At 39.7% G+C, this 14,476-nt stretch overlaps 1 protein-coding gene across 3 annotated transcripts in view; it reads left to right on the top strand.

Annotated features, from left to right (window-relative positions):
• Positions 1-14,476, top strand: part of CABIN1 (calcineurin binding protein 1) — a 90,460-nt gene that overhangs the window by 65,660 nt on the left and 10,324 nt on the right. For all 3 annotated transcript variants that reach the window (XM_062009992.1, XM_062009991.1, XM_062009990.1), the window contains 3 exons: positions 347-988; positions 1,445-1,519; positions 10,773-11,064. In XM_062009992.1, the coding sequence (XP_061865976.1) occupies positions 347-988; positions 1,445-1,519; positions 10,773-11,064 (1,009 nt within the window). The remainder of the gene's footprint in view (positions 1-346; positions 989-1,444; positions 1,520-10,772; positions 11,065-14,476) is intronic.

Here is a 14,476-nt window from a genome sequence, read left to right as displayed (position 1 = left end):
TCAGAAAATGTTGTGCTGTAAAACCTTGGATTTCATTTAGTTGCATCCCATGGTATAAGACTGAAGTAGTGAGGGGGTTAAAGAACATTGCAGCTTTGGTTCAGCCTGTGCTGTTGATTTCTTTGTGGTGCTTTCACTGATTAAACTACTCTAGTTATAAGACTTATGGTTTGGATGAATTAATATTCAGGAACAAACAAGAGTGACCATAGAATAAATGCATCATCTTCAGCAGAGGCAGTAGTATAAAGGTACTCATTGATAGTATTCCTGGTAGTCATAGCTGTGCTCAAATGCTTTCTGATTTCAATAATAACAACAGAGAAAAATTACTTCTTTTGTTAAGGTTTCGGAAGATCAGAGTTCCAAGTCTTCTAACATTGCTTCAGGAAGGATGACAACAGACGTCTCTAATAAAACTAGTGCTGAAGAGGGGAAAGATGTCCTTCCTAAAAAGCCAGTTTTATCAGATGGAGTAATACATAGTACTGAAAATGGAGTAAAAGAAGTGACCCAGGGACAAATTCCCAATGCTATGGACGTAGCAGAGCAAGAGGACAAGAATGAGAAAGAGATTCAAGATCTCCCTGGGCCTGGTTCAGCTGAGCCTATGGATCTTGATGGATATTCCAATGACCCTGAAAAAATTGATTCTTCCTGCAAACGCAGTGAGCCAGACCGACTTCCTTCTGGCAGGAACTCAAAGGAGAGAGCTCCAGAGAGCCGGACTCCAGAACTTTCTTTGGAAGAGCTAAGTATCAGCTCAAAACATCATCAGCAGGCAGCTAAAGGAATAGTTCAAGCAGTACCTACAGAAGAACCTGTCCAGAGATCAAGCAGGAAGAGGAAACTGCTTGAGGATGTGGAGTCTGGGAAGACTCTTCTGCTCGATGCTTACCGAGTGTGGCAGCAAGGTCAGAAAGTGATGGCCTATGACCTGGGTAAAATTGAGAAGATCATGTCAGAAACGTACATGCTGATTAAACAGGTATTTTGTCATTAATTGTAATTTCTCTATGTGAACTCAGACACAATTACAGACTAATAATACTTGCCAAACCAAGCAGTATAAAATTGGCTATATATCTGTTCAGAAGTTGGGGAGATGAATCTCCCAAAGAACCACTCTTCACAAGACCACTACTAAGGGTGGGATGAGGGGAAGCAGGACCCTCCATGTTTAGACACTAAATTTCTGAGCTCGTTTAAGAGCTATAATACCAATTATATGGGGTTTGTTCCACGTGAAATGTTAGTTTGGATTGAGAGAGTTGTGTATGTTTGAACATATTCTCTGGAATAGCTTGAGATCACTGTTTTGCTGTAGAAGTGCTGGTTCTCCCCCTTATTCCCATGCTCTACATTCTAATTTCATCTGAATTTAATTAGATTTATAGATGAGCTAAAGTAATTATTACTTCATTAGTTGTGATTCTGTCTTCAGGTGGATGAAGAAGCAGCACTTGAACAGGCAATCAAGTTTTGCCAGGTGCATATGGGAGCATCAGCACAGAAACAGGTAAGCTCTGTGAAGTCCCTGGCTGCTTGTAACAAGCTTTTATTACTTGGTCTGTAGAAGACTGCAACAATTAGAAATATCTACTTTCCTTGTATTGTTGTCATCTAAGTTGGGCCACATGATTACAGGCAGCTCATCCCTTTAGTTAGGGTCATTAGTGCTGTTTATGTCAGGCTTGAAAGGCAGTTTCCATGCCCAAAAAGGCTTTTGGGGAAACCCCAAACTGCCTTCAAATTTAGATATTTATGGCACGCTACAGTTTCCTTCATGTCCACATCATTCCTCAGCATTTCGTGGATGGTAATTACTTCTCTCAGATCCCTGAGGTCTAACAACCTCATCAGCTCTTCCCTTGGTAACGTTGCACTCTGCTCCAGAGATACCAATTGTCTTTTCTCATAACTTGCATGGTTGAGAATCTAATTTTAACTCAGTTATATTACTGAGGTTGGGTTTACCTTGTACTTTCTGGGTTTATCCAGCAAACAATTAGGGAGCTTTAAAGGGATGGTTATTTATCAGTCTTTAATCTGAAGTCAAAGGCAAGAATAAAACTGGATGAAGCAGTTACTCAGCAGATTTTGAGTAGAAGACAAAATACATTTTGAAGAAAAATCTGTGTTCGTAGTTAATAGCCCATGTTTTAATACTGCTTGAGGCTTTGTGCAGGTTTTGTACTATAAAATGTAGTCTCTGTTACCAATTTCTAGCTCTCAAAAAGTAATTAAAATAGTATTTGTCTAAAAATATTTGGAAAAAATCTGTTGGCATGCAGCTCAGAAACCTTCTGTTGTCTTTGAGTGTTTGCGAGTTGTGTCTGTATTGTGCTGTGTGTGTATTGAAGAAAATTGAGACTGGAGGTCGGCTCCTGTAACAAGGTTTAGTGGTGGCTACTCTACAACTTCAGGAAAAGCAAGTGTTTCTTTGTATTTTGTGAAAGGTTCCAGATGTTTTTCATTTGTTTCTATTTAAGATACATGCGTTCTAGTGGAGCTTGAACCTTGTATTTCCACTCGCTGTTCTCCTGAATGTATAGATACTTGTTCTCCTCATCTTGTTTTGATGACAATTGTTTTACTGGTAATTATTGCTTTGTCCAGGAGGGTAGATGAGGTGCAGACCCTCAGGACTATTACACAGCAAGATAAGAGTACATAAAACTCTTCCTGAAATGGTGTTATAGTTGCCAGGAGTTGCCAACCTGTGGGTTTTTTTTTTCCCCTTGTGCTGAATAGAAAGCCTGAGTCTTGAGTATCCATAGAGGTTTCTCATTGAGAAATACTGAGATAAGAGTTATCTAATAGTGCATTTAGTTAAAAAGTGCATTCCTACAGTGCCTCTCTTAGCAGAGTGACAAGGATTTTTCTTAATTAAGATTTTCATCGATGAAGTAACTTTCTTCAGTTTTTACCCCTCAGGAAGTCACTAACTTTTTCTACTGAACTATAGAAATGAATGGAAATGCCAAGAGATATGTGCTCTAGTAGAAGTGTTTCTTTGTTCATTGTCTGATATTTAAGATTATTTTTTTTAATAAATCTTGGCTCAGCATGTTAAGTCTTTTTTAGTTTATCTTGAGGAAAAAATAAGCATGATCATGCTGTGATCTATGACTTCAAAAGAATTTGCTAATAAGCTCCTTTAAAAAGTAATGTTCCTGTTTGCTTTTTCGATGTATTCACCTTTTTAAAAACCCACTCAACAAACTCACATGTGTCAGCCAAGTTCCTTGCTGAGCTTTCTTGAAGTTTCTGGGTGTGCAAAGTTGACTTCTGCCAGCAAAGTCAACAGATCCTCAGGAGTGTGGCAAAATTAGAATGATGAAAAACCTGCACACAAACTAGTCTTGAAAGTAGATACAATAGATGAGCTAGTATTTTAACTGCACTGGGAGTGATGAGATGTCCTGTTAAATCACTTGAAATAAAACATACCTCTTAATGTGATGCACTTCGAAGCTTGTCAACATTCTCTCTTAGGAAGCAGTCCCAGATAATGAGATTATTACATACAGCAGTTTCATTTTCATCTGTTTCTAGCAGGATGTTGTAAGCCACGTGAAGCTGCCCTATTGCTTACACAACACTATGAACTCGTGTGGAGACACAGGAATGGCCACTCTTGTAGACATCTGTGTTTCCAACAGACTGGATTCTGGTTTATTTAAAATTGGCAAGTATTTGCCTTCTGTAAACATATGAAATCATGTATGGAGCTGCTTCAGCCCAGAGAAGCGCTTTGTTGTTGGATGGTTTGAGTAGATTTGCAGGGCCTGTGATTATTCAGTTGCTTCTCCCAAGAAATTGACAGTCAGAGAAAAAAAAACCACCCCAAACTCCTCCTTGATATATGTCTTTCTCTTCTAGCTGTGGTATTTTTTAGTTCCAGGGGGTATATGGTTTCTTTATGGAAGTTGTCACTTGCTAATAAAATTAGGAATTATTTTAATTATGGCTTGTCAAATTTTCGAGGCCAATCTAAGTTTTTAACCTAAAGATTTAACAACTCTGTTGAAATCTTTTTTTATATGCCTCTTCAGACATAAGCAGGAAACAGTACAGAAATCAGTAAACAGAATTTGTCAGACTGGGTTGTTACACTTTTGTCATGGGATCTAAACTTTTAATAGCTTAGCAATACTGTGATCCTTTCACTTGGTTTCAGAAATCCTCTGTAATCCTCGTGACTGGTGCAGTGTTAATGTGTATTGAGCCAGTGACTCCAAGCACCGTCTTCTACAAAGTCAGCTAAATACACAGGGAAGTGGTTTAGAAAGGCTGACTCCCAGCTTTGAAGAAGGCAGAAGAATATGCTGGTTCAGAACCTTGCCACAATAAGTTCCTAGGCTGATCACCCTGTCATTAATAAAGTTACTGAAGTTACACTAGACATGAATTCACTTTGTGGTCAAACAACATTTTGAAGGATGCTTGTTCTTTTCTTTGCTTTTTCTCAATCTGAGAATGTTATCAGAAAAGACTTGCAAAGATCCTGAAAGCAGTCAGATATTGCTCTGAGTTACATTTGTAGTCTCACCAACTATGATTTTCATATTAAACTAATGGTGCCTGCAAATGGAATACCAAGGAGGCCTTGGTGAGGAAGAGTGAAAGATTAAGAGACAGGGTAGTTTGACCGTGACATAACATGATACTTAACTGTGTGATTGTAAGGACCAAGGAAGGGACCTGCTGGGAGAAAGCAGTTGTGAGACTTTTAGATAATTAGAGAATTTTTAGTAAGCCTTTCTCCTGACTGTTGGTCATATTAAATTCTTCATTTTGTATATGAAGATTTTGTCTGTGATGCTGTTAAGGACATGTCAGCATGGGAAAGATACTGCAGCACAAGCTAGGACAAAGCTTTGTATTGCAGAGAATATTCTGTTAATGCATGTGGAGATACTTCAGTCTAAGAGCATATTTGTCTTCTTTTTTCTTGACTTGCAATTTGAACAAGTATTTTTATTACTGTGGACTTAATATTGAATGCCTTAATACTGAAATTGCAGCTTTCACCAGTGTTGAAACTGTCATGACAGGTACCCTAAAGAGGACAGGTAAAACTTTGTGGTTGTCTGTTACGTTATGCTGCATATATCTTGAGAAGTGAATTTATGTAAAACAAATAGCTTAAAACATTGCAGACACCAACATTGCAGATAAGACTGTATTTCATATCTCCTAAAATACAAGAGTGTTCAAAGACAAAGTTCCTAAACACCACTAAGGCTCTAGTCCAGTGTTGTGACCCTTGAGAATATGGGACTGTATGTAGAAAGCCCTAGTTGTGGGTGGCATTGTAGCAGCTGGAATTTCTGTTGGCTCCTCAGAGCCAACATCCTATCCTGTATAACATCCAAATGTCATGAGAAGGGACTGTTTCAACATTGTAGAGTTGCTGAGTCTTTTAAGACTCACTTTTGCCTTAGCCAAAGAATTCTTGCTCTGGGACCAGCTCCATCCTGGAATAGTGAGGGAGAGACCTCTTCTCTGGCTGCCAGACCTTGAGCTCCCACTGCACCATTCTGACTAATCAAATCCTTCTTTTCATCTTTGGCTTCCATTCACTTCTTCCAAAGTAACACATCCATGACCACCTTCTCCCACTGACTGGTGCCAGAATGAGTGCTCTCCTCCTTTCCCTTTCTAAACCTACAGTCAAAACTCTTCGGCAGTTTTCAGTGTCAGATCTAATTAAAAGTGATGCTTCATGAAGAAGCTGCCACCAGAATCAAAACAGGTAAATTTCATTCTAAACACAAAGGCACAATCAGGTTATGCAAATGAGCTGTGCTTTCAGGGTGCTGGCAGGCTGCCAGCGTGATCCCTGCTTTTGGAAAGTTTTGCTGCTTCTTTAATAGAAAATCAGTATCTGTTGAGGAAAGACACTCTTTTAATGCTCCTGTTACTGCATTTCTCTAGTTCCAAAACAGATAACTGAGGTCTTGTTTTCTCCTCTCATCAGTGTTTAACTCTTCCCAGTGCTGGTCATGAGTTGCAGCCTCACCATCAAGTGTTTCAGGGATTGTAGATGATGGGCTTGGTGTGTGCTGTCTGCAGCTGCAGACATCAGAAGTGCATCAGACTGGAGCATCAGTCTAGTGATGTTGGACCTTACAGGGCATGACAATTTATTCGGAATGGGAAAAATTGTCTTCTGTGAGTGAAGCTAGAGGGCACTTCAGTGGATTTTCCCCCTTCTGCTGTGGAATGCAGTCAGCACTACAGTGACACAGTCTTTTAGGCTTTTCAAGGAGAAAACTTGAGAGTGGCTTGTTTGAGCTGCCTTGAATGTCTAGAGCATTTTCTTCTCAAATCCTTACTTTAAATAAAACCCCACAAAACAACAAACCACCAAGCTGTTCAAGAATCAGATAAGCCTTTTGTAAAGGCACTTTGCTGGGGATGGGAGAAGTAAAATATTAAATAATTAGAAAATAATCATCTCTGTTTCTACATTGTGGTTTTTTCCCCTCTTCTTTTTGTTCCACCCACTAGCTGCTAATTTTCATCTTTTCTTCCTGCACATCAAGACGTCAGAGACTGCTTACAGAAAAAGTTGTTTTTCCTCTTGTCTGTTCGCTTTATTAATGCAACAAAGATGACAAGAAAGGATGGAGAAGGAGGAGGTGGGGATAGGGGGGACGAAAGGACGAGCTCTTTCATGGTCTCACTCCTACTAAAGGGTGACCATTTTGTTCACTGTTGCATTTGCCAGTTGCCATGGCATCCCCCTCTCACTCTATCCTGGAGGTGTATTCTTGATATAATTAACAGCTCTCCTCCTTCTGTCTCCTGCAGAAAGCAGTCATTAAGTGAACACGAAGGAAAGAAAAGTCACTTTTTATCTTTTACTTTGTCTGTCGATGTTTTTCATCCTATTACCTTAGCCCTCTTGGTCCAATAACAATGTTTTTGTGTATGGAAGCATTGCTGGAATATGGCTGCCTCTGCAGAACACTGCCTTAAGCCTCTGCATGCATTTGTGTAAATGGAGGATTTCATTAGGCTAAAGTACAGTTCAATCATGTGTATATAAACCTTCATTATATTCTCTACATAAAACTGTAATCTTAGGAAAGAAAACTGTAATCTTAGATAATACAATATTCTTCAGAATCTGGATCATGGATATTGCTGCTAGTTCTAATGTACCTTGAAGAAAACTTCCAAATCACATTTCTTTCAAAATTGCTGCAGAGAGATTGAGAAAAAAATGTGCATAGGCATAGTTGAATTAAAACACAGAACTGGAGAGAATTTGGAGTGGTGACATTGTGGCATGTGGCCAGCATGTTGTTCAGCCCATTTGTATGGAGCTTCCAGGCTCCGTGGAGATGCGCGGGTAGCCTTTTACATAGACACACCTTGTCAGGTGGGTTCTGATTCAGTCCCATGTGGATGCTGAACTTGGACATACTTTTTAAACAAGAAAAATCGTATGTTACAGTTGCAGTGCCAGCATCTTTCACTTGGAAACTTCTGTTGGGAAGATCATTGCTTCCCCTTTCTGTGGAACGCTTGGCGAGTATTTTCTCCCGCAGCTCCAGGGCAGTGAGCTGTTACAGGAGTAGGCTCAGTAAGACTCCTGTAAGATTTCTTTGTTCTTCAGAAGGTGTTTGGAAACCAACAGAAAATGGTAAAAATAAACCCTCACTCAGGTCGTCTGGTTTATGGCTTCACAGGTAGTCTATGAAGTAAAGTTTTTTTCATGTTTTATCTTAATGCCCAATTTCTTTTTGCTGTTGCTGTTCTCTCACTACTGAAGGACCTCACTGGGAAACTACAGGGAGATATTTTTTCCACTAATATCTGTGAAAAGGATCTGCACTTTTGCTGCTACTTCTCTCAGTGGAAGGCTGGCTCAGTGCTGGCTTCCCTGCGTTTTCTTTCCTTTTTTATCTCAGCTTTCAAGGTGAAAGTTTTTAGTCATGATTTTACTGCAACAGAAATATCATGTTAGTTTCAACTTTATTCTTCTGTGCAAATAAACTGTTACTTTCTTTGAGGCAGGTTGATTCTCTGCCAAAAAAAACCAAAACCCAACTTTACCCAAACTACAACTTCACCTGGAGGAACTGATTGAAATTAAGAGATTATTTATTTTTCTTGCCTCTGATACAACATCTTCATTTTGAGAGAAATCAAATATGGCTTCTGTTCCATTTTTTATATACCATTATGGCTTGTTTCAGTCTCAGACTTTTCTCTCTGTGTATTGGATCATACACAGCTTACAAGGTGGCCAGCATCTATCAGTGTTTGTCACTGCCTCCGTTACCTAGTTAAATACATATTGACCAGCCCCTGGGATTCTACCTGTCAGCCAGTTCCTTGTGTCATTCCTGACACATTGGGGCATCATCCATCCTCTCTGATGCCTTGGGTGATGGGATTGAGTGAACCTGTAGTAAGTTTGAGTGACAACAATTTCGAAGGCATGGTCAGTGTGCTGGAGAGCAGGACTACCTACTGTTAAAGGACCTTCAGTAAGTTGGAGGTTTGCATTGTTAGGAACTACCTGAAGGTTCAACAGGGAGAAATTCCAGGTCCTGCAACTGGGACAGGATGACCCCTGTGCATCATAACTGGCTGGAGAACAGCTCTGTCAAACAGATACGGAGCTATGGACAGCAGATTGAACACAAGTCAGTGATGTGCCCTTATTGCAGTGAAGACAGAGAGCGATGGGTGGCTTCATCCCAGAGAGAAGATGGTTAATGGAAGATGGGAGTATGGAATGGCTGTCTTCAGCAGAGAGGAGGGAACCAGATGAGAGGCAGCATTTAAAATTGCAACAAGAGAAATTTGGGTAGAGTGATAAAAGAACTGTGGAGGTGGTAAAGCACTAGAACAGGGACCCAGAGCACTTGTGGAATCTTCATCCTTGGCAATATTTGGAACTGGGCTGACATGGTCCTTAGTAACCTAATCTGACTTTGAAGTGGGAAGTTGGACTAGAGACCTCAGAGGTTCCTTTCAGCAGGAATTACTCCATGATGTTGTGCTTCTCCTCTCACTAATTTTTCTTCTGAGTACCTTCCAATTACCACTGAGTTACTTTCCAAATGTCCTCTTTCTGTCTCTGGAAATAGCTGTGTATTTTTATAGAAACACACTTTTGAAATGCAGGTATATTTGTGACAAATACATACCTGACTAGGAGTACCTTCATGTACTTCCACCAAAAAAATGTTGGATATAATACAAGCACGGAAGTGTCAGGTTCTACATAATGTATTATGTAAGTTAATAAAATGCATGAGTGTGAGGGGTTTTCCCCTCTAAATCACAGCTGAAACATTCCCTCTAGTGATCTCACTCTGGCTTTTGCAGCTTAATTTCCCTCAGGTTTGTGTGATCCCGTTTGTGTATCCTGAGACCTTTAGTTCTGGAACTGATGCTTTAAGTGTCAGAAACGTGCTACTTTCAGAGGCAGAACAGACCTTTTTTTGATCCAATATAGTAATTGTTGTGAGTATAGCTGCTATATTTTCCTTTTTGTGTGCACATAGAATCTGACAGGTTTTAATCATGTACTTTTTGGAAGTTGATTAATCACATTCAAGAACTTCAAAAATACATTCCACCAGTTATTTCTTTAAAAAAAGGTACTTGTGTGACTTCTGCCTTTCCATTTTAAATATGTATTTTCTTCTGCTGAAATTTACTCTCTTAGTGAGATTCTGCTGACTCTTCCATCACTGCCATAAAGCTTTGGTCAGCAAGGACATTGGAGCCTGAGTTGATTTTCCGTTTGGCAACAGAACTCTATGTTTCTAACGCTCATATGCTGTCACCATGTTTAAACTGAATTTTTCTTCATGTTATAGTTATGAGAGGTAGAGGTATGAGGCAAACAATTGTGTATTCCATTCAACCATATCTTCTATAGTCCAGTAAGTCTCCATTAAATGAAGACTGTAAAGAGCATGAAATAAATGTGTTCTGCGACCTCACAGCCAAAGATGTTTTATTTGACTGCTGATGAAAATTGTAGAGAAGACACTAATTTAATGGATACTTTTGTTCCCTTCTTTGGTGAATTTTTGTCATCCTTCTGCATTGTCTCTGTTTAATCAATGACACTGCATTAGATTCTTAGCTCTGGCTTTGGAGAAGAGTGTTGCTCTTGGGGCTGCTGTTACTTCTGCAAAGGCAACAGATCTTCCAGAGCATTGTTCCAGGCTGGTCACCCGTGTTATATAGTTCAACAGTTAGTGGGAATTTATGATTTGGGGTTAGGCTGATCACTTGTTCTGCAAACAAATACATATTTCCATTTTCTCCCTTTCTTCTCACATCATTCTCTAAGAATACTTCCATTTAATAATGTGCAAGTTCTCTCAGAGCACTGCTGATCTATTTGTTCAGGTCAAGGATTTGTCAGCATATTTTTAAATAAATGAAATGTGTTTCTGTTCATAGGAGTTTGTCATTCATGCTTAATAACAGTTCAGGAAAGTGTGTTATGTTGTGAGGGATTTGTTAAATAAACCATTGTAAATGTGAATATGGATAAATGCTCAAGTGCTGGTTTGATAAATGGACTGTAAAGAAAAAAAAAAAATCCATAAAGAAGAAAGAATTCTTTATAATAGTAATTGATTTTATGTTCAGTTTAGAGAAGAGTGTTTTCTGTCTACAAGAAGTTGTACTGCTTGCAGTTGCCACTGAAGCAGGTAGCATATGCAGAGTTACTGGCACATATTTTCTTACTGTCTCTGCCTGTCCTCTTTTGTTTTATGTAGTCCACAGGAGAAACACCCACAACCCCAAAGCATACAAAGGACAACAGAGAGAGCTTCTTTCCAGTAACACCAGCCACACTGCATCCTACCCCAGTGAATCCAGACACTGTGACTTCTGAAAATCTCCTGAGACTGAACGATCTGCATTCCAAATCCAAACCAGCCTCCTCTTCATCCTCCTCCTCCTCCTCAGCATCTTCAGTGCCTCCATCCCAGGAGGCACACAGGGACACTGAGCATCTCCGGAGTCAAAATACAGAGACTGCTCCCAGCATGAGTGATCTTGGACGTGGTAAGTCTCAGGGAGACAGAACATTTTGGCCCTGTCTAATCAGTATGCCAAGGCCACATAGTGAGTCAGTGCCTGAGTTCTGATTGTGTCCCATTTTCTGATTACTGGATTATGTCCAAAAGCTATGTAAACAGAAGTTTTGTCTTGGTCCTGAATTGTGCACATCTGCATGATTAATATGTATTTTAATTACTAGGGTAGATTAGAAGTGACCACTGTATGTAAGTTGCATGTGAAATCATAGAATAGCAGTCTACAAGTAGTCATATGTTTTAAATAGAGAGCTTAAGCCTCTAGCAGCATTAAAAAAACCCACAAGCATTTCGTTTATTCAAAGGGGTGAGGATCTAGTTCTTTAAAATACTTTAGATCTTTGAAGAAGTTAGAAGTAATTGCCATTGAAATAAAGTGGTGGACAGCCTACATCTGGTGTACATGTGCCTGATTAACCTAACTAGAGGCATAGCTGTCGGTGCCCTCTGTGTGTGTGTGGAGACATGCAACACTGAAAATTCCAAGCTTCTGCATGGTTCATAAAGTCAGTTTATCATTACTGTTACTTTCACATTTGAGAAAAGAAGCATCTGGTGGGTCTGGAATGTTGAGAATATATTATTTATAGCCCTAATGTGGTTATATGCAAGGTTAGAGTACAGAAGAGGATTGAAGAAACAAAACAAATGAACTTTTATTCTGTGGCATGATCATGTGGTTAGTTTAGGACTGTGTTATGTACTTGGTCCTACAGGGTTTGTCTAGATGAGGGAAGAACTAAATGACAATGCTTTCTTCTCCTTCCATGCTGTTGTGGCAGACTGGCTTGTTACCAGTAGTTAAAATCACTCTACAGGGCAGTACTGATGCATTTTGGGAAATGAAGTAAGATTAGATCCAGTTTCAGAGTTGTCTTGGGTGCCCAAAAGAGATAGTTGTGCTTATTTGTGGTGACAGAGCACCTGCCATGGCCTGTACTTTCTTGCAGCCTTAGCAGGAACACTGAAAATGCATCTGCTGCTGCTTGTGCCCCCCTCCGTTTACAAGCTTGTGCTACTCACAACATACCATAGAGAAATTCATAGGAACCCAGATAAAGTTATGAATGAACCATGTACATAACAGATACTGTGGAAAGTGACAAATGAGGATACACTGGAAATAGTGCCTGGATTTGTGAGACATAATGGTGTGTAATATTAGTTAATATTAAGTAGACTCTGACCTACTCTGGATGTTTTGTTAATCTTCTGAAACTTTTTTCTGCATACTTGTGGTATTTCATTTCTTTGCACATGTAACCAGCCTTGGCATCTGAATGCACAGAATCTCCTGAGTTTGTCAGCAACAAAGAGCAAATTAGGGAGCAATCAGTTTTCCCAATTTGCTAACCTCTGAGTACAGGACAAATTGAAATTTAATACCCAATATTAGCAGTTGCATTATAATTTTCCTTTTTTCCAGGAAGGGGTTGTCCTGGGAGGGGAAGAAGAGGAGTGATAGGGAAAGAATGGCTTTGTCTTGTGTAAACCACATTTGGTTTTGTCCTTAGGAAGCTAAAGAATGGAGTTCTGTGGTATTATATCTTTGCAGGCTTGTTCAACAGGGAGTAATTCATGTTTGTGCCTAGACAATGGGAGAAAAAAATGAATCCTGTCTGAGGTTGCTGTACATTTAGTAAGGAGACTGGTAGAAATGACAATGCAGATGAGAACTGATGCATTGTTTTGGTTTTAAAACTCAGGAGCATGTCTGACATTGTTTCCTCTCAGTTTCCCAGGCTGCATTGCAGTCATCAGAATGTTTATTTTAATCTTTTGACTTTCTAGCCTTTGTTAGAGTAGAGTTGTAAAGTTACATATTGTTCTTTCTTCATTCATGCTTTCTGTATGGCATTTTGTTTGAGGGAAACTGGAAGGGTTAGCTGCCAGAATTTACACCTGTGAAACTGAAGATCAAGAGGCTCTCTCTGCAGAGTTCTCATTCCAGTGCTGAATGCATGTGTTACATCTGGCTTTCTGATGCTCAGACCTACCTGACAGGTCGTTTTTCTAGCTGAGACAGACACCAGTTACTGTGGTGTCCTTTTTCTTTCGTTCTTTTACCTCAAAATATTTATGATTCCTTTACAACCTTTTCTCTGCCTTTGCATGTGTAATAATTATCTCCATTTCTGAGAAAGAAACCTCCTCCCATTTTTAGAGTAATCTGTTTTGTTTGTCTGTCACTTCCTCCTGTATCTGGTTGTGTGAAAGTATTCCACATCAGAGAGTATTAGCTGCTACAGTTTTCTGTGACTTGGCCCAGAAAAAGGAATGGCTTCCCAAGCAATGCTGATACTGTGCCACTCATTTATTATGTAAGTATTTTAGTGAGATTCTGTCAAGTAGATGACTAACCAGTAGAGAACACAGTGTGATCAAGTCCAGCAGCAAAGTGGTGGTAGATAATTTCAGCATGAGAGCTTCCTATGTTTTGAGGCATAAATGTACATGGGACTATTAGCAATTTAGGTAAGGGAGAGGGAAATAGCTGCGAAGAATGTCAGCTCTACAATTTTGCATTGACGGCATCTGTCTTCATATTAAAACCATGGATGGCACATGTTCTTCTACTCTGTTTTCTCATGTCACTTGTGCATCTTCATTACTTTCTCCTTGCTTTCCCATATTGACTTACCCTGGATTTTGGGACGTCTTCCTCAGTTCCCAAGGCTGAAATTCCTCAGAGGTTTTAAAAACTCTTTAAATACTTGGAACCCCATGCCTTTTGTGCCATCCTAGGGTATAGAAGCTCCTATTCACCTGTTAATGACTGAAAAGTCACTAATAGAAGTCAGCCAAACTGCCTTCATCTAGTTCTGCATTTGCTCTTTGCTATCTCTTTCTGCTTCAGCCTCATTGGCATTGGGATTTTTACTTCCCCTTGTCCAATCCTTGTTTTTCACGGAGGTTTTTATTTTTCACAATGGGTGCACTCTGAAAACAACTTCCCTGCTTCTTGTCAGCAGGAGGTTTTCTGTTTGCAAGAGATCTAATTCCTTTTTGCCTAGTGCTCAGACAGCACCAGTCAGTTGTGTCTTTCCTATTCCCTTTGAAGTATTTTGATTTGCTTTACTATCGCAACAAATTCATCCCTGACGAGATTTTCAGTACACCTAATGTCTATTTCTAACCTTTACCCTTCAAGTTTCTGAAGTTTTACTTGTTCATTCCAACACTGCACAGAAAATCCTTTGAAATTTGGACTGTCCCCATGTTAGATCAGTAAGATAAAATAGGACAGGAGCAGCAGTTTCCCAGTCGTGGCCTGTGGGGTGAGGAAATGTAGCCAGGGATTTAGTGCAGTTTGGGTAGGTTTGTGGTCCAAGAGGCTGTCTAGCCCCATTCACTCTTACATGCCCTCTGAAGACCTTAGT

The sequence above is a fragment of the Colius striatus genome, chromosome 17 (assembly GCF_028858725.1).
Source record: "Colius striatus isolate bColStr4 chromosome 17, bColStr4.1.hap1, whole genome shotgun sequence".
Taxonomy (NCBI): Eukaryota; Metazoa; Chordata; class Aves; order Coliiformes; family Coliidae; genus Colius; species Colius striatus.
Note: the sequence above shows the minus strand (reverse complement) of the source record. Positions and strands in the feature narration are given on the sequence as shown.